The sequence below is a fragment of the Clarias gariepinus genome, chromosome 3 (assembly GCF_024256425.1).
Source record: "Clarias gariepinus isolate MV-2021 ecotype Netherlands chromosome 3, CGAR_prim_01v2, whole genome shotgun sequence".
Classification (NCBI taxonomy): Eukaryota; Metazoa; Chordata; class Actinopteri; order Siluriformes; family Clariidae; genus Clarias; species Clarias gariepinus.
The window spans coordinates 28,703,817-28,719,513 of record NC_071102.1 but is presented as its reverse complement, the minus strand read 5'-3'; the positions used below and the strand labels follow the sequence as shown (position 1 = coordinate 28,719,513).

The following is a 15,697-nucleotide window of genomic DNA, read 5'->3' as shown; positions in this document are numbered from 1 at the left end:
CAGTTTAAATAAATAAGTGAATAAACTTTTAAAATAGAATTTTATGTAGATAAATAAGGCCTAATACTAAACTAAATTCAAATTAAATTTAATGAAGGTTATAATAAAAAACATAAGTAATTTAATAATTTTAATAAGTATAAAATGTATTTTTATATAGAATTTAAAAATATAAAATATGTAATATTTTTAAATTAAATCTTTTTTGTAAATAAAAGATCAATTTTCGTCCATAAATATTTTCATTTTAACAATTTTATTTTGGATTTTACAATCAAAACATCTAGAAATCCCCACTTTTTTTCCCTATAAATTACTTATAAACCTTTGGGTGAGTGGTCGCTCCTAAAATGCCCCTCCAGACGTTGATGTTATTATATATTATAAATATTCTCTCGTCCTAAAATAGATAAAGCGCCTCGTCCCTTTCGCACCTGTAAGCACGCACCTATGTACACACGCCAGTCTTCTTCTCTGTACCTGCGCTTTGTGTTTCTCCTTTAAAACAAACACAGCGCGTCTGTTTTTAATGCCAGTTCTTCAAAAACTCCGCTTAGCAGGAGGCATGAAAGGCAGACAAGGACTTACAGGTTCAAGACAAGCAAATCCTGAGATGAAAAGCATGCGGAAAATGGGTGCAGTCACCAACACAAAAGATCCCTCGCTGGTAGTTAGTCACCCCCCATCTTCCTTTAAAGCGAGCCCCCCCGACCCCCCTCACTCCAGCCGTGATGCATTGTGGGGAAAGTCGTTGCCATTCGACCTCTGCAGGGCCTGCGCGGACGCAGCCAGAACCCTGAAATTCATTATGCCTTTAAAACCCCTATTTATTTCCGCATAACCTACATACTCTCGCCAGGAGGCCAAAGCGCAAAAAACGATCGTTTCGATGCGGGGTATTTATTTCTAAATTGAAGCAGAATTAATCGGAAGCGGTTGGTAAAAATAATTCGTTAAGAAAAAGGAGAAGATTGTAATTTATTAAGAAAAATATGTCTGGAGAGCGAAACCGCAGGTCGCTGGCTTTCCGAGGAGGCGGATTAGCCGCGACCGGCTCCAGTAGCGTCCGAGGCAGCAACGGCGACAGCTGCGAGGCCCAGGCCTGGACAGACCGACACTTTAACGGCAACAGGCCGGATCAAGACGACGACAGAGATCTTGGGGCAAAAAAAGGACCATCGCCCGGGCAAGTAGAGGGTGGGGGGTCGGTCAGCGATAGCACAGAGCCGGAGGCTGAGGAGGAGGAAGACCCGGAAGGGAGCAAGCGGACGGCCGAAAAAGACGCTATCAACACCCGCGGCTGGACCGCCGTAACGCCCGGGGAAAGGGCCGAGACCAGCTGGGGCACCGGGAACGGAATGAACGGGGACGACGGAACCGCCGGATCAGAGGACGAGCGAGGCGCGGCGACGCGCGGCGGAGACGCCAGAAAGCCCTGGGTTGAGATGAGACCTCAGACGCTGCTTCAGAAACACTCGCTTTTCCAAGCCTCCTGGCTACAGGAGTTTCCCTGGCTAAAATTCTGTCAAGAAACGGGACTCATGTCTTGTTCGTGGTGTCACAACATCGCCACCAATAACAGCGACGAGTTGGTGAAAGGCAGCCGGAATTATAAGCGCGCTCTGCTGCTGAGACATCACCTGTCCTCCGAGCACGGCCGGAACGACCCGACCAAACAGGTACCTGAGAGGTGTCACAGCCTGGCTCCGAGTTTACCTCACAGCCGCTAAGTATCTTACAACACTCTGTTCTCACCGGGTTGTCCTAAAGTAAAACGTTAATATGACGCTGTAAATAAGTTTTAATGTTTCTACCGCCTTTTTTTTTCTATCGATAAAATTAGTGCGCTAGCAGGCTAGCTAGTTAGCTAGCGTAGGTTAGCCGAACAGTTGCTAGGGGGAAACTGGCTAATATGCCACTTAGCATGTCGGCTAACGATGGAGCTCCGTGGTATTTACCAGACAGCTGGCTATCTTTGCTGGTTATCAGTATTAAACGGCGTCAGTTATCTTTTCGTTTTTCGGCACTTTATTTTTGTGTACTAACTTAAAGGTTTAGCTTTAATTCGTGTTACTGTGTCTCATAATATTAGACATGGGCTAACTGGTAATTTCGGATTAACTATCTGGCTGTGTGATTGTCTTGTGGTGTTTTGACTATAAGACGTCAGATAGTGCATATCCAAGGAAAAAGATTAAGACTAAGGTCTTTTTTTCCACAAATGAAATTTTATTTGCAAGTGTACGTGTTTAAAACATGTCCTAGTTACAATCGTGTAAAGCCCAGGTTATCTGTGCTCCCCTTTCTTTCCAGTTGACCAGGCTCTCCCCCCTACAGTGTGCTTATTGCACTGTAATTATCAGCCCTTGTTGCCTTGGTACTTTAGTTGATTTCTACAGAGGTCATAATGCTAAGAGCTTGACCCAGAAGGCTTTGGGGAGCCACAGCCCAACCCATTCCCTCCCAACCCCCTCCTCTGCTGGGAAAAAATGACCTCTGGCACATCTCTGTCTTCCCCTTTAGGGCTTCTAAATCAGCCTTTGTGCCAGATATCTATATTGCTCATATCCTGGATCGGGTGTGACCCCCACTAAATCAAGATCACTGTGACAATCTGTGCTTGATTCACAGAATCCAATGATCAGCCCATGGCAAGATCTCATTTAAATACATTTTATCTTATGACCTCCTGACGCCCCCCCCCCCCCCCTTTTTTTTAAAGGGACTAGAGATCAATAAGCACGCCAGCGATCATCTCCAGAGCTCACGTATGGACATGCTGTGAGCATTAATGCTTTGTAATGAACCATTAATCCTTATCTCTGTGTTAGGGCAGTGTTCTGAAAAACAATCTATAAGCGCACATCACGTCTAAACTTATGACCGAGATTACCACTCTTGCTCATTTAGATGGCTGTAGATGGGATTGCTGGTTCTTTCTTTAGCGACTGTGGACTTTAGATGGTTTTAGATTTGCATCTGATGTTTGCGTTTTAAAAAATGAATGCATATTTTTGATAATGTATTTTGGATTAGCAAATGGATTTTTTTCCGTCTTTATTGGGCATTAGAATTATGTTAATAAGAAGGCGTAAAAATACAGCATGAATTAACACAGACAGATTTTAATTTTTTTGTAAAATGATCTATAGTATATGGTTTATAAGTGATACAATAGCCTACATTTCTTTGCATGTGCAGATGTGATGCTGTGGAACAGAGGCTGTAACTCAGTTAACCAAATGGGGGGGGGGGGGGGGGTATCTGGGTTGCTTCACTCTTGTGTCTGGACATTGTCCTCAAAGTTGCCATCCCTGGTTAGAGTGTCTACAGAGAAGACAGTGGCTCCACCCTTCTTCCCCTGTCTGCCCCATGTGAAATGTAGGCCTGTGTGTATTAGGGGGGAGAGAAAACTCTGTGGAATTCTCTATCGATGAGCTCTCCACATTGTTGGGAGGCCCAGAGCCTGGTGTTCTCCACCCACACCTTGGGTCAAGCACACTGCTACATTGTTCATGCATCTGCGAAAAAGGCTGGGTGAGGGGACCAAGCGTTGGCCTTAGGGCTAGGCTGGCCTAGGGTGGGGTTTAAACAAGAAAAACAAACCTGCTGTCCCTGCAATCTGGGGGACAGCATTATTCCCCCGAGTCACCCTATGTCTAGTATGTGCACCTCTAGTGGTAAATGATTAAGCTATGAGTTTACAGTTTGGTTGAGGATGCTTGTTTACAATCTGAGTTGAATGAGCATCAAAAGCAATTCGTATTCTAATTGAGAAGCACATCGGTAAAGGTGATATCAGAGGTGGTGGTTGCTGTGTTCCGGTTCCACATCAAAACGAAAGTCTGAGGTGTGAAACCAGAACATGAAAAACCACAGTGGGTTTCGTGTCACTCTGTCAGCCTGTATTTACCATACTTACTAGTTTTAGTTTATGTTAATACAATAGTTTCAGTATTGTTTGACTACTCCTGATCAGGGGAGTTTTTTTTCCAGCCGTGACTCTCTGTGGTCAGTGTTTGTGTCGGTGGGGAGGTGGGGGGTGGAGGGGGGGATTTCTTCATGTCAGAATCTGACTGTAACCACAGACTCATTTGAAAAATTAGCGTTGGGGCTCCTCTGAAAGCATCTGTTCTCCTGCTCTCTGTTAACACGTGGCACATCTGGAGAAAGGATGAGCAGAGCTGGAGAGACTATGAGAAAGAAATAAAGAGAAGTGCATTTTGCGCCAGTGTTTCTTTTCCTCTCAGTGATTAGGACATTGTTTCTGTTTCTGGTGAGCACAGTGTCGGAGCGTCTCCCTGAAACAAACACACGCTTTGGAAAAAGGAGGAAATAATCTAGAACAATAAGACACCACAAGCTGACAGTCATTCCCTTATATTTCCCCTGGTCTTTCACATCCCCCTCTTTAACTCAAACCCATGCCCATCTGGCTCCTTTGGGTTTTCCATTCTGATCACACATAAACTCACCAGCACTAGCTAGATTGGTCACCTCATAATGAAGTAATTTTGAACATATTGTGTTTACTCTTTTGCAGTCCTTTTGGACACAGGGAGCACAAAGCCTCAGTGTGCCACACAACATCACTAAACAATGAGCCTGGAGGAAAGGGCTGGCATTGTATAGAGACATAGGGTTGCCCTCTATCTCTCCTCTCCCTGCCCGCTGGCCTGCCGCTGGAGCCATGCTACCGTAATAACCCTATCCACCCTGACAAGGGCCGCAGTGTGGAGGAGGCTTGGATGGCCTCCGCCCCGAGAAATGGATTTAATCTAAATTACTCGAGCAGAAAACACAGCTGTATGGTAGGAGGGGGAAAATTCTGGGCCTAAGTGGTATAAATGACTCTTTGGATTAGGACAGCTGCTTTGCGATCCAGAAATGTAGCACACAAGTACTCCCTCTAATAGGTACCAGTCTGTTCTACCTCTTTTTTTTTTTCTTCTTTTTTTTCTCCTTCTTTTTTTTTAGCCAAGAGGCAGAAGAGTTCTCAACCATTACTGAGTACAGGTGTAGAGAAAGGGTGGAGGCCCAAAATCTTAGGGCTTACAGAGGCTTTGACCAGTGAGTGAAATGGTTTGCTTAGGGTGTGTCTTGTGATACAGTTTCTGTTTGAGTGGGGGGGTTTTGGGAGAGATATACAGTTCCCACAGAGCTGCAGTTTAAGAGCTGGTTGAACCAGTTCCATCATTGTGGTGGTGTCACCATATCCCCACTTCGTTGAGTTTACACTGTGCATTAACCCTGTTTGCCTTTTTTGTTGTTGTTGTGCCTTCACTAGGAACCCGAGAGGCTAGAAGACACGGAAGGCAGTGAGGTGGAGGACTACAGAAACAAGCCAAATGAGAACTCCTACTGCTACCAGCTGCTCCAAGAACTGGACAAGCAGCGCAAAAGTGGCATCCTCTGTGACGTGAGCATTGTGGTTAGTGGTCAGGTCTTCCGTGCACACAAGAACATCTTGGTGGCAGGAAGCCGCTATTTCAAGACCCTCTACTGCTTGACCAAAAGTGAGAACCTTGACCAGACTACAGTAACACACCTAGATGTGGCTGCAGTGCAGGGTTTCTCAGTCATTCTGGATTTCCTGTACTCCGGCAACTTGCTGCTCACAAGCCAGAACGCCATTGAGGTGATGTCAGTTGCGAGCTACTTGCAGATGAGTGAGGTTGTGCAGTCATGTCGTGCTTTTATCAAAGATGCTCTGAACATCAGTATCAAGCAGGAAGCCCCTGACTCGGTGCTTGTGGACTACAACAAGCGACGTGCTGTGCCCAAAGATGACAAGAAACCTGGCAATTTCTGGGCCACCAGCATCCTGTCCAAACTGTCGATTAAGGCGAGCGGGCAGGTGAAAGAGGAGCCGAGTGACGCAGCTGTAACAACGCTGGGTACTTCAACTTGGGGCAGAGAAAAATCTACGGAGTCAGGCGAGACGCAGATGCAGGGATCAGCACCTGTGTTCGTCTGGAACGAGCTGCCCCAAGGTACTGGTGCAGCCATGAAGAGCGAGGAGCGCCACGAGCCTGGGAGTGGCAGAAGAAAAAAACAGATCGCCAGGCGCTTTGTCTACAACATCCCACCTGAGCCAGAGGAGGGCTTCGATGAAGGCATGTTCATTCAACCATCAGCATCCTACACTAGAGATGACTACTCTTATCTCTCAGAGAAAACAGGTAAAACCACTTCAGATTTCATCAACTTATGTAAGATATGTACTGAAAAAAACTTTTTTCCCCCCATCTCATCATCCATAAATTTGGTATGAATAAATGAAACCTCCTGCCCTTAAGCATCATCTATAGGTTGTCTCGTGACCACATCAGAGTAGGTCACAAAAAAGGTAAACCTGGTGCCTCACCTTCTTATGGATGTAATTGTTACCCATCTGCATACATCGGCACATGTTGTCCATCAGTGTGCCATTCTCATTGAAATGAATGGGAACAGGTGCGTTTTTAACGGGTATCAAAAAGTCCATGTGAGCACAGCCTGAGGCACAGGGGTTTATTTGAATAAGGTGGTAGCTTTGTTCTGAGTCGTGACTATGCTAAATAGTACTTATTATTCACAGAAACCAGGCGATGTAAAGGGTGTGGTGCTTTCTGTTGTCCTTGACTCTTCTGACACACCAGTAGCCCACTTTGCCTTTTCAGGATGTGTTACTAGTACTAATGACAACGATCCGGGAAAGCGATATGTGTGACCTTACCTGCGAGGTCACACTGCACAAGGGAGCCATACTGTGGTTCTAAGTCAGTAGTGGTTTGTTTAGACTGACATTTTGTTATATATGGTTTGAATTGCTGCTCATCAGAGTAAGACAGGGAGAGAGGAAAATCCTTGCTCTGACCTTGATGTGAGTCCATATGATGGACTCACATCAAGGTCATTTCAGACAATCAGCAATCAATCTTTTTTGATTGCTGATTGTCTGAAATAGTGTTGTGTGGCACCTTGTTTGCAGCAGGGCTGCACATGGATGGCAGAGTTCTGTTTTTAGCCCGCACACAACACAGACAGCTAGCAATTTTTTTTTTTATTTGCCAAAAAAAAGGTTCTTTAATTAGAATCGCAGAATCTCCCTTTAAGGTATAATTAATGTTTCATGTTGACTGTCCTCAAAAAAACCCACTCAAGGCATATACATAAAGGGTCCGTTACGAATGTTTTATGTACTACGAGTGTTATGTATCTACTATTATCATATTATTACTATTATTGGCCTAAACAAGATTATTAAGTCAGTTTGTCTTTGTAAGTTAGCTAAAATAAGGGATTCTTTAACTATGACTAAACTCTGGCTAATGCTAGCTGACTAACTCAACCTAAAATATGGTATGTTGTTATTATAAACAGGAGTTTATTATCTGGAAGTGGACAGTCTGGGACTGACGTGACTTGCTGTATTTTCTTAAAAGTGTCTTAAAAGGAAGGAATGTTTTCTCCCATGAATGATTAACCTGCATGAATTTGACCACGAAAAGAGCATTTTGGTCTTACTCTTCAGTGATAAAAGCTAATACCACCTGCAGAGTTTGACATTCAGATGACCTTGATATTAAATTAACCTTGGAGAGGTTAATATTTTGTCAAATTATTTTTGATTTCCTTAGTTTTTATTTATCTGTTAGTATAAATCTCTAAGCAATAATGATCCCAATAACTTGAGCCAAAAATTTACACAAGTGATTTCTTAAAAAGAAAAAATACCTTATTTCCAAGACAAAATAAAGCTTGGTGCTATTTTGGCACAGAAATATTTTTTAATATTAACGTTTTCGGTTAAGAAAAGTATAATGATTAAATGAAGTATAGTGATTACATAAATAAAAAATAATCTAATACGTTTTTGGATTTAGTGTGGTGACATGAATTGCCTATAACACAAAAGCATCACAATATGTAACTAAATACATTTAAGTATTTATTTCCCATCTCTAGTAGCTATGAAGTATATTTTAAAAATCTAAACAAAAAAATTAAGAAGGCATCTGAATTAAAACCTGATTGCATAGAGCAGAGGTCAGGCTTATGTAGCTGTAGGCTTTCATTCCAACGAAGCAGGCGTCACATCTGATTCCACTTGTATACTCTGTATGCTTCTTTTAACATGAAACATTAATAGTCCTGAAAAGTTTTTAGCCAATGTGAACATCAAGATTCTAAAGCTGATACCCAGAAATGTGTGCAAAATACATCATATGATTTAACCCTTAAAACCCAAGCGGCATGGATACGCAGCTGAAACACAGCATGGGTCAATGGCAAATTAAAAACAATATGTTCTTATAATGCCTGTATAATTTATTTTCTATCTATACAATCTATTTGGGTAGTTGGTTAAAAAAAGCTAAATTTCCGTTCATATTGCCTCTTTTGTGGTGAAAAAAAACGATGTCACTGTATATTGCACAATCCTGAGCCTTATATATATATTTATTAAAAAGAAGAGGAAAAAATGGCTGCAATGCCCTGAGCTTTAACTACAGGTTGTGGGTAGAGCATTCGAGTTTGACACTAATCTTAAGATGACACTCGATTTTCCATGCCAGTGCCACAAAAATGTTCCATCTTTCAGCAAAATGGCAATTTAACATTGAAACTGTTCAGTGTTCCTTGTTCTATGGTATTGTCTGTCATGGTTGCAGGCATTTTCCTGTTAATAGGGGCATCTCCAATATTGCCCAAGCACATTCTTAGACACACCCTCATACTTGTGCCCTGACCTTTGCCTATGGCATCATGCCAGCCATGATGTTACATCAAGATTGCTTTTCTACTTGTCAGTGTAGCTGGGTGTGTAGTATGCACGGCCATGAGCCATCCCTCCTTTTAATTAGAGGTTGAGCCAGTGAGTCTGGGTCCTTATTAAGCCGGCTGCCCCTGCCTTCCTGACATCGCACAAACCTGTGTAATCTTCAAGCAGAGAAGCTGTCAAGCCTTCGACCCTTTTTAGCACACTAAAGACTGAAATGATATTACATGTTAAAGTGGTATGGTATGAAAGTAAACCTTGGGTGCCTAACTACTTTTAAATGTGTTTAAGTCCAACCCCTTATAACTCTATAAAGGAAGTCTGGAATCCAAGACCTGAACTCTGTGCATGTGTTGACACTTCTAGACTCAGCCTTTTTCCTTATGCAGTCAGTTACTTCGGCCTTATCTCTACCCACCACATCTGTAGCTTATAAGCGATTACTCAGTCAATAACTATGACACCTTTTACTTTGAAAAGAACGTAAAAGCCGTTTTTTTAAAGCTCCTTTGTAATGGTAGCCTAAGGGGAGTTGGTGAAAACTATTTAAAATGCATGATCGTATAATGCACGTGAAGGTTTCTGAATGAGACGGGAATGAATGGATGGCATTGTAAAGATGTTTTGTGTTGTTTTTATTTTGTATTTATTGTAGAAGCTGTGTCCACAGTGCAAGACCACAAATAGTTCCATCTGTAAATTTAATTCACTTCCAAAAAGCAGGAATTAAACAAATTTGTCACTGTATTGTAAAAAAAAAAAAGGTGTTAATGATTTTTTTTTTTAACATCAGCTCTGAGAGGATTTCCAGCTATCAAATCACAGGTTTATGTTAATGTATTCCTTTTAGTACTTCTAATTCTACATTTAGTACTTACTAATTTCTACAGTAACCGCTCCCTTCATAGACACTTTGTACAGTATGATGGACATAATAATCTAGCAGCATTGTTTTTTAATAAGAAGATTTTTGTTAGATGTTTAATTAGATTTTTTGCTTTGGGTTTCATTGCATGAAACATACTTCAGGACAGAGGGGGTTACACTTTGTAATTTCCCTGTAAAATGGTAAGATGTGCTTTTTTTGTCTTATTAACAGCAAAGGAGATAAAGAAGTGGAGCCGCAAGCAATTACATGAACTAACTTGTCTCACAGACATTCCACTACATTAAATGTCACTATAAGCATGTTTAGAAGTATAATGAGCCATTCTTTGATAGATAAGAAAATGTCATTGTTGACAAAAAGGTGGGGAATATAAGGGGAATAAAACATTTTTTGGTGTCAATGGAAAATTTGCACTGTTTGATTTTTTTTTTCCTTTACAATCTACAGTGAGTTCTTTTTTTTTGTTTTGTTTTTACATATAAATTACCACAAGTTAATATGGTTTAAGTTCCGTTGACGGTAAAATTTATAGTTAATGCAAAAATTTGCCTGCCCTCTGACCTGTGTTTTGAGTAAACATGTTTTCCATTATCTTCCTAGTACAGAAACACTTACTGTCCATGGGAATTGCCCATACATTACAGTTGTGGTGGAGATAGGGTTCAAAAACTGAAGTATTCTGTTTATGTGTGAATGTATGATTGATTATTTTTTTTGTTTATTTCAGCAGTAAGCTTGTTGAGTTCTGTTTTAAGAAACCTGAAGGAGAAACTGTAGTGCTGCTTAGCTTTTAAAATTCTGGCTCCACAGTGAACAGGGCAGGATTCATTGTCGTAAATACTTGAATTGTGTTCAAAAAGGGATTCAGTTGAGTTGTTTGCAGCTGCTGGTTGGTTACACACACATGCGCACGCGCACACACGTACCTCCCCCCCCCTCTCAGTCCTCCGAGGTGCAAAGCTGCCAGGGGTCATCCCGCCCTAATCCTCCCTAATGCAGCGCGCCCGTTGCTGCCTTTACAAATATTGACCCAGGCAGCTCAGGCCCTTACAGTGGGATCTAATGGCTTACCTACCAGCCCCCCTAACACACCCTGAGAAAGCTGATCCACTGCCGGTACTTCTGACAATCATTTACACATTATACCCATACACCCACATGCCAAAGACACACAGTCTGGAACTCGTGCGCGTTCAAGAGTTAGTCAAGTATTTATGACACACAAGATGCATTTAATAATGAGTGCAGGCAGAAGCAGTACCGGTAAGTGCATTTGTCCTCAAGGGCTTTGAGGTAGTGTACAGATGGAGCAATTACAGGGTGGAGACCACTCAATCCCTCAGTCTGTTATATTCCTCTCCCACTACAGAGCTGGCTTTCCAAAATGACCAGCAAAGAGAGTTGGGGAGAAGCGTAACAGCTCATAATGCTCTTTGAGTTGTTTCTCTTCTTAGACTGTAGGAGTGTTGTATAATTTCAAAATCTTGTTTGATGATTAACTGTCAAGTCACCCTTTAATGACAAAGTCTGATCTTAGGTGTGTACCTGCCTAACTTATACTGGCAGGTTGAAGTTTAATTTTAATCCTGGAAAGCAGTAAGGAAAGAGAGAGCAGTGTTTTTCTTCAGTCCACATAGGTAGGGGTGCATGGGCTCCATTTGGAATTCCCAGGTGATCTGGCTCTCGTCAGCCCCTTGGCGGTCTGCTTAACGACTCTTTTGTTTGGGCCATTTTGGGCCAAACAAAGCTGGACCTTCCCATTCCCCCGTCACATTAAAGAGACTTTAAAAGAGAGCTCTGCTTAACCATGGTATAAGACAAGCACCCCAGTCCCAGCCAGAGTTCAGTGTGTGCTACAGGTTTTATAAAGTTGCTTATATTTTGCTATTCTCTTGCTGAATGTCCTTGAAGTCAGTTTAAAAGCCAGTGGAAAATAGTAGACCTTGCTCTTTATTCATTTGTTCCTCCTTCATTGGCAAAATTGCATTATAGTAATACAGTTACAGCTTCTGGTATGAAATTACCATAGCAACTGACGATACTTTACTGGGTTGCCCAGCACACTCTGGAAGTTACACAGAAGGCGGTGCTTCTCCTTTCATCACCCATAAAAATGATATCTTGACACAATCAAATGAACCTGCCCTGGTCTTGATATAGCGGACAAAGAAAATAAAGCAAATACAGGAAAAAAAAATTGGCTAGCTACAGTCACTCTTTAAAATGGTCAGCTGTTTGTGTATGCTGGAGGAACTGTGCAAAAAGCAGCTCGCTGATGATCTGTGTCTTTCTGTCCTAGGTGAAACGTCTGACTCTGCTCTGAATAAGCTCAAGTGTCCCCACTGTAACTACATAGCCAAGCACAGACGAACACTAAAGCGGCATCTGATCATCCACTCTGGCGTGCGTTCCTTTAGCTGTGACATCTGCGGCAAGCTCTTCACCCGCCGAGAGCATGTCAAGAGACATTCCCTGGTAAGAAAGACTCATCTTTACTTGTGCTGCTTGTGTCTTGTCTGATATTTTCCCCTCTCTGACCCACCCTCACGCTCGTATCCTCCTCCAGCAGCTCTCTTCTGCCTTTCGCTTCATCTAAACTCTATTGACTTGATTGACTATTTTTGAACTGCTTACATACTTACCACATATTCATTCGAGGGTGAATTCCGTGTGAAAAAATTAATATGGAAAAATGTAGCCCCTATGTTGTATCAGCTGGTTAACAGAGAGTTTTTCTGGAGTAGACTGAGAGGAAGCAGGAAAACTCGTCCATTATGAACGAAACTGTCACTGCCTAAAGTTTCTGTTAATTAAGCTGTAACAAGTCTCTCTGTCCTCTTGCAGGTGCACAAGAAAGATAAGAAGTACAAGTGCATGGTGTGTAAGAAGATCTTCATGCTGGCGGCGAGCGTGGGGATCCGTCACGGCTCTCGCCGCTATGGGGTGTGTGTGGACTGTGCTGACTCGCACCAGGCCACACAGGAAGGCCTAGAGGCCATGCAGGAGCTGGAATTCAGCCGCGATGAAGACTTCGAGGAGAATGCAGAAGGAGACGAGGATATGGGGGAGGAGGCAGACGCAGAGGAGCCCAACGACAACGACCAATCCAACTACGAGGGTGACACAGGTGCCACCCCCGAGGAGGACTAATGTCAATGCAACTTCAGAAAAAAAAAAAAAAAAAAAAAAGCTGGGAAACAATCAACAACTCCAAAGTGCTATCAAACCTAACGGTTGCACAGTAGTGTGTATGTTTAAAGAAAAAAAAAAACGTTTGGTAGATAGGGACTTGAAGATGTAAAGATTACGTGTGTGACAGAGTCTAGGCCTGCTGCCTGTTAGAGAAAGAGATAAAATGATGATCTATGAAAATCAGGTTTTTCAGTGATGTATTTTTTTGTTTTCTTCTTCTTCTTCTTCTTCTTTTTCTTCTTCACTAGGGTCTGATGGTGTACAGTGTTTTAAGTTACGATAGGCCAATCATCTTAAAGATATTATTTAATTTATGAAGAAAGTTAATATGGTCTTATTAAAATGCTATAATTTTGTTGTTTCTTTCCGTGTCTGTTGAGAGAGGTTCCGTTTCCTGGCAAGTCTGAAATTCCACAACTTACGACTGTCCTGACTTTATCAGGGCATTGAAGATGTTGCCGACAGGAAGATTTTCTTTCCTTTCGAGTTGTGTAGATATGTTTAGCTATCATAAGAGATCTACGAGCTATATTTCTTTTCCTTTATTTTTCCTGCACAAATCTTGGAACCAAAAAAATCTGTTTTGTGACTCTAATAGATCACAGCCATATTTATGATTAAGTTATATTGGGGCTGTGCCATTGTGCCAAGCAGAACGCACACCGAGATTTGGCAGGAGGCGAACTACTGAAAAATGCTAAGAGTAAACATAAAGCAGAGAAAAAATGTAAAAAAAAAAAAAAATGTATAATGGGAATATATTATTGCTAGCTTTATATGAATCACAGCGTCACCGTAACACTTTATAAAGCATTTTGACATTCACTTAAAGCTTGAATTTTGCCAAATGACGGAAACGTTTGGTGCTGTAATGCTTGTTTTTGAAATACTGGACCTAAAAGCTGTATATGATATTAATAATCGTAAAGCCTACTCAACTCAGATATTTTAATCAGCTCTGTATGTAACACTGTTGTGCTAAAGAGCCGATCAGGTATGCTTTGCCATTTTTTGTTTTTGTTTTTATTATTTAATGCACATGCACACACTTACATACCATTTATATTTTATTGTATTTTATTTTTTAATCTAATCTACCGGCAGTACAGTAACAACGACCCAAAGTTTTGGACGTTCCTGATTTGGCGTAATGAGGTACTGAGCATACTAATAATCACTTGAACGATGTGAGTGCATGTGTGTATGTGACGTAATTGCGAAGAGTGCTGATTGGTTGGGATGTATGAAGTTTGTTTTGTTAGCGACTTCATTTTCGCGCATTAAAAAAAACAATACATACTATTTACAATTATTCTATTTGACGCAATGTTGTATTTGTCTGCCGAGAAAGAAACACTTTTGTCATGCTAATGTAAAGTGGAGCTCTACGGAGAGTCATAGTCACGCACTTACTACTTTACATTCGTTATTTTTTTTTATTTTTTTTTTTCCTTATTTCCCCAAAGCCGGTCTGGATGGAAATAAAAGAAAACTGTTTTTGTCCATGTGCAAATTCTTTTTTTCTTTTGACATTTCATTATTTAATATTATATATATATATATATTGATTCCAAAATGCAATCAAGACTGTTAATTTCTATTTGTCCTACCAAAATGGTTGTTTAATTAATGTTGAATTAATGTATGAGAAAGCCAGGTAACCTGTGTAGTGTAAATCCTTGCTTGTGTGTATGTAATTGTCAGATTTAAATGTTTTTATTCTAAAAATCATTCACTTTACCCTAGATGCATATATTGTTTTTTTGTTTGTTTATTTGTTTGTTTGTTTTTAATTTCTTTCTATGATGTTTTCTTTTTTTTTTTTTTTATTCATCAAGCAGATTTTATAAAAAATATTTGTGGTTTGAAATCTAGGAACAGCAGTTTCTGGTCATATGCAGTGGATTTATTGAAGTGCTATAATGATACAAAGTATGTCTATCTTTCCCTTTACTTCAGATGAACATGTATTTTGAAAGCTCTATAGAAGATATTCATCCTATTTGTATTATTTACCTTCAATCACTGTGGGAGGGATATGATATGTCTATATATAGATGAAATATATATGAAATATCTATATACACATATACTGTATATATATATTGAAATAGATATTTAAGTTGATTTGAGGTTTTGGAAGTTGGGCTTAGCTTTTACTGTCCTCTCCTCCATCTTTTCCTCCTGTTCATCTGTGTGCTTGTTCACCCACACACACACTGTTGCTTTCTTCACATTATGTCTGTGTTTCTGATGAACTTAAGATTACTTCCTTCTTACATTTTATGCTATATGTGGGTATAATCAACGAAAAAAAAGCAGAACACTACAGATGAAGGGTTTTTTCCAGCTGTATTTTTTTAAAGCCGTTTCAAAGATGTATTTTTCAACGCTCTTACAGTGGATGCAAACCGAGCCTTCAGCTCACCTCATACACAAAGCAAAATCAGGTTACTCTTTTTATGTTTTTTTTTCCTTCAAGGTTTTAAAATTAAAACATTTTCCTTTCTGTTTCAATTGTACTACTGTTCCTCTATATTAAATTTTAAAATAAAACTTTGATATTGCTCTAGCGCGGCTCATTGTCAGAAGTGATTTTTTTATTTTTTTTTTCAAAATAAATAAAAAATTCAATTTAAGTGTGTTGGAAGTAATCTAGCTTAAAAAAACATATTTACAGAAACTCATCTAATGTAAACTTTATCTCAAATTTTCAAAGTTAAAATAAGATCCTACTGTGCCCCAGCTCTTCAAATTTCAGAAGCCACTTTCTTATTTTCTCCATTTCTGATGAACTAAGGATGACATATCCTCTTTACATTTTATGCTGAGTATAGCCCACAAAATAAGCA

The 15,697-nt window shown here is 40.5% G+C and overlaps 1 protein-coding gene across 1 annotated transcript; it reads left to right on the top strand.

Moving 5' to 3' along the window:
- Nucleotides 1-727: 727 nt before the first annotated feature.
- Nucleotides 728-15,417, top strand: zbtb10 (zinc finger and BTB domain containing 10). The gene is made up of 4 exons (XM_053493020.1): nt 728-1,679; nt 5,288-6,182; nt 11,953-12,128; nt 12,498-15,417. The coding sequence occupies exons 1-4, from the start codon at nt 993-995 to the stop codon at nt 12,801-12,803; spliced, it is 2,064 nt and encodes a 687-aa protein (XP_053348995.1). The 5' UTR covers nt 728-992; the 3' UTR covers nt 12,804-15,417.
- Nucleotides 15,418-15,697: the final 280 nt, after the last annotated feature.

What these genes read in the sequence shown, in the direction of transcription:
- zbtb10 (XM_053493020.1), top strand. Translation starts at nt 993, where the DNA reads ATGTCTGGAGAGCGAAACCGCAGGTCGCTGGCTTTCCGAGGAGGCGGA. An exon ending in GGAACGACCCGACCAAACAG is followed by an intron (nt 1,680 to 5,287) that starts GTACCTGAGAGG and finishes TGCCTTCACTAG; the next exon opens with GAACCCGAGAGGCTAGAAGA. An exon ending in TTATCTCTCAGAGAAAACAG is followed by an intron (nt 6,183 to 11,952) that starts GTAAAACCACTT and finishes TTTCTGTCCTAG; the next exon opens with GTGAAACGTCTGACTCTGCT.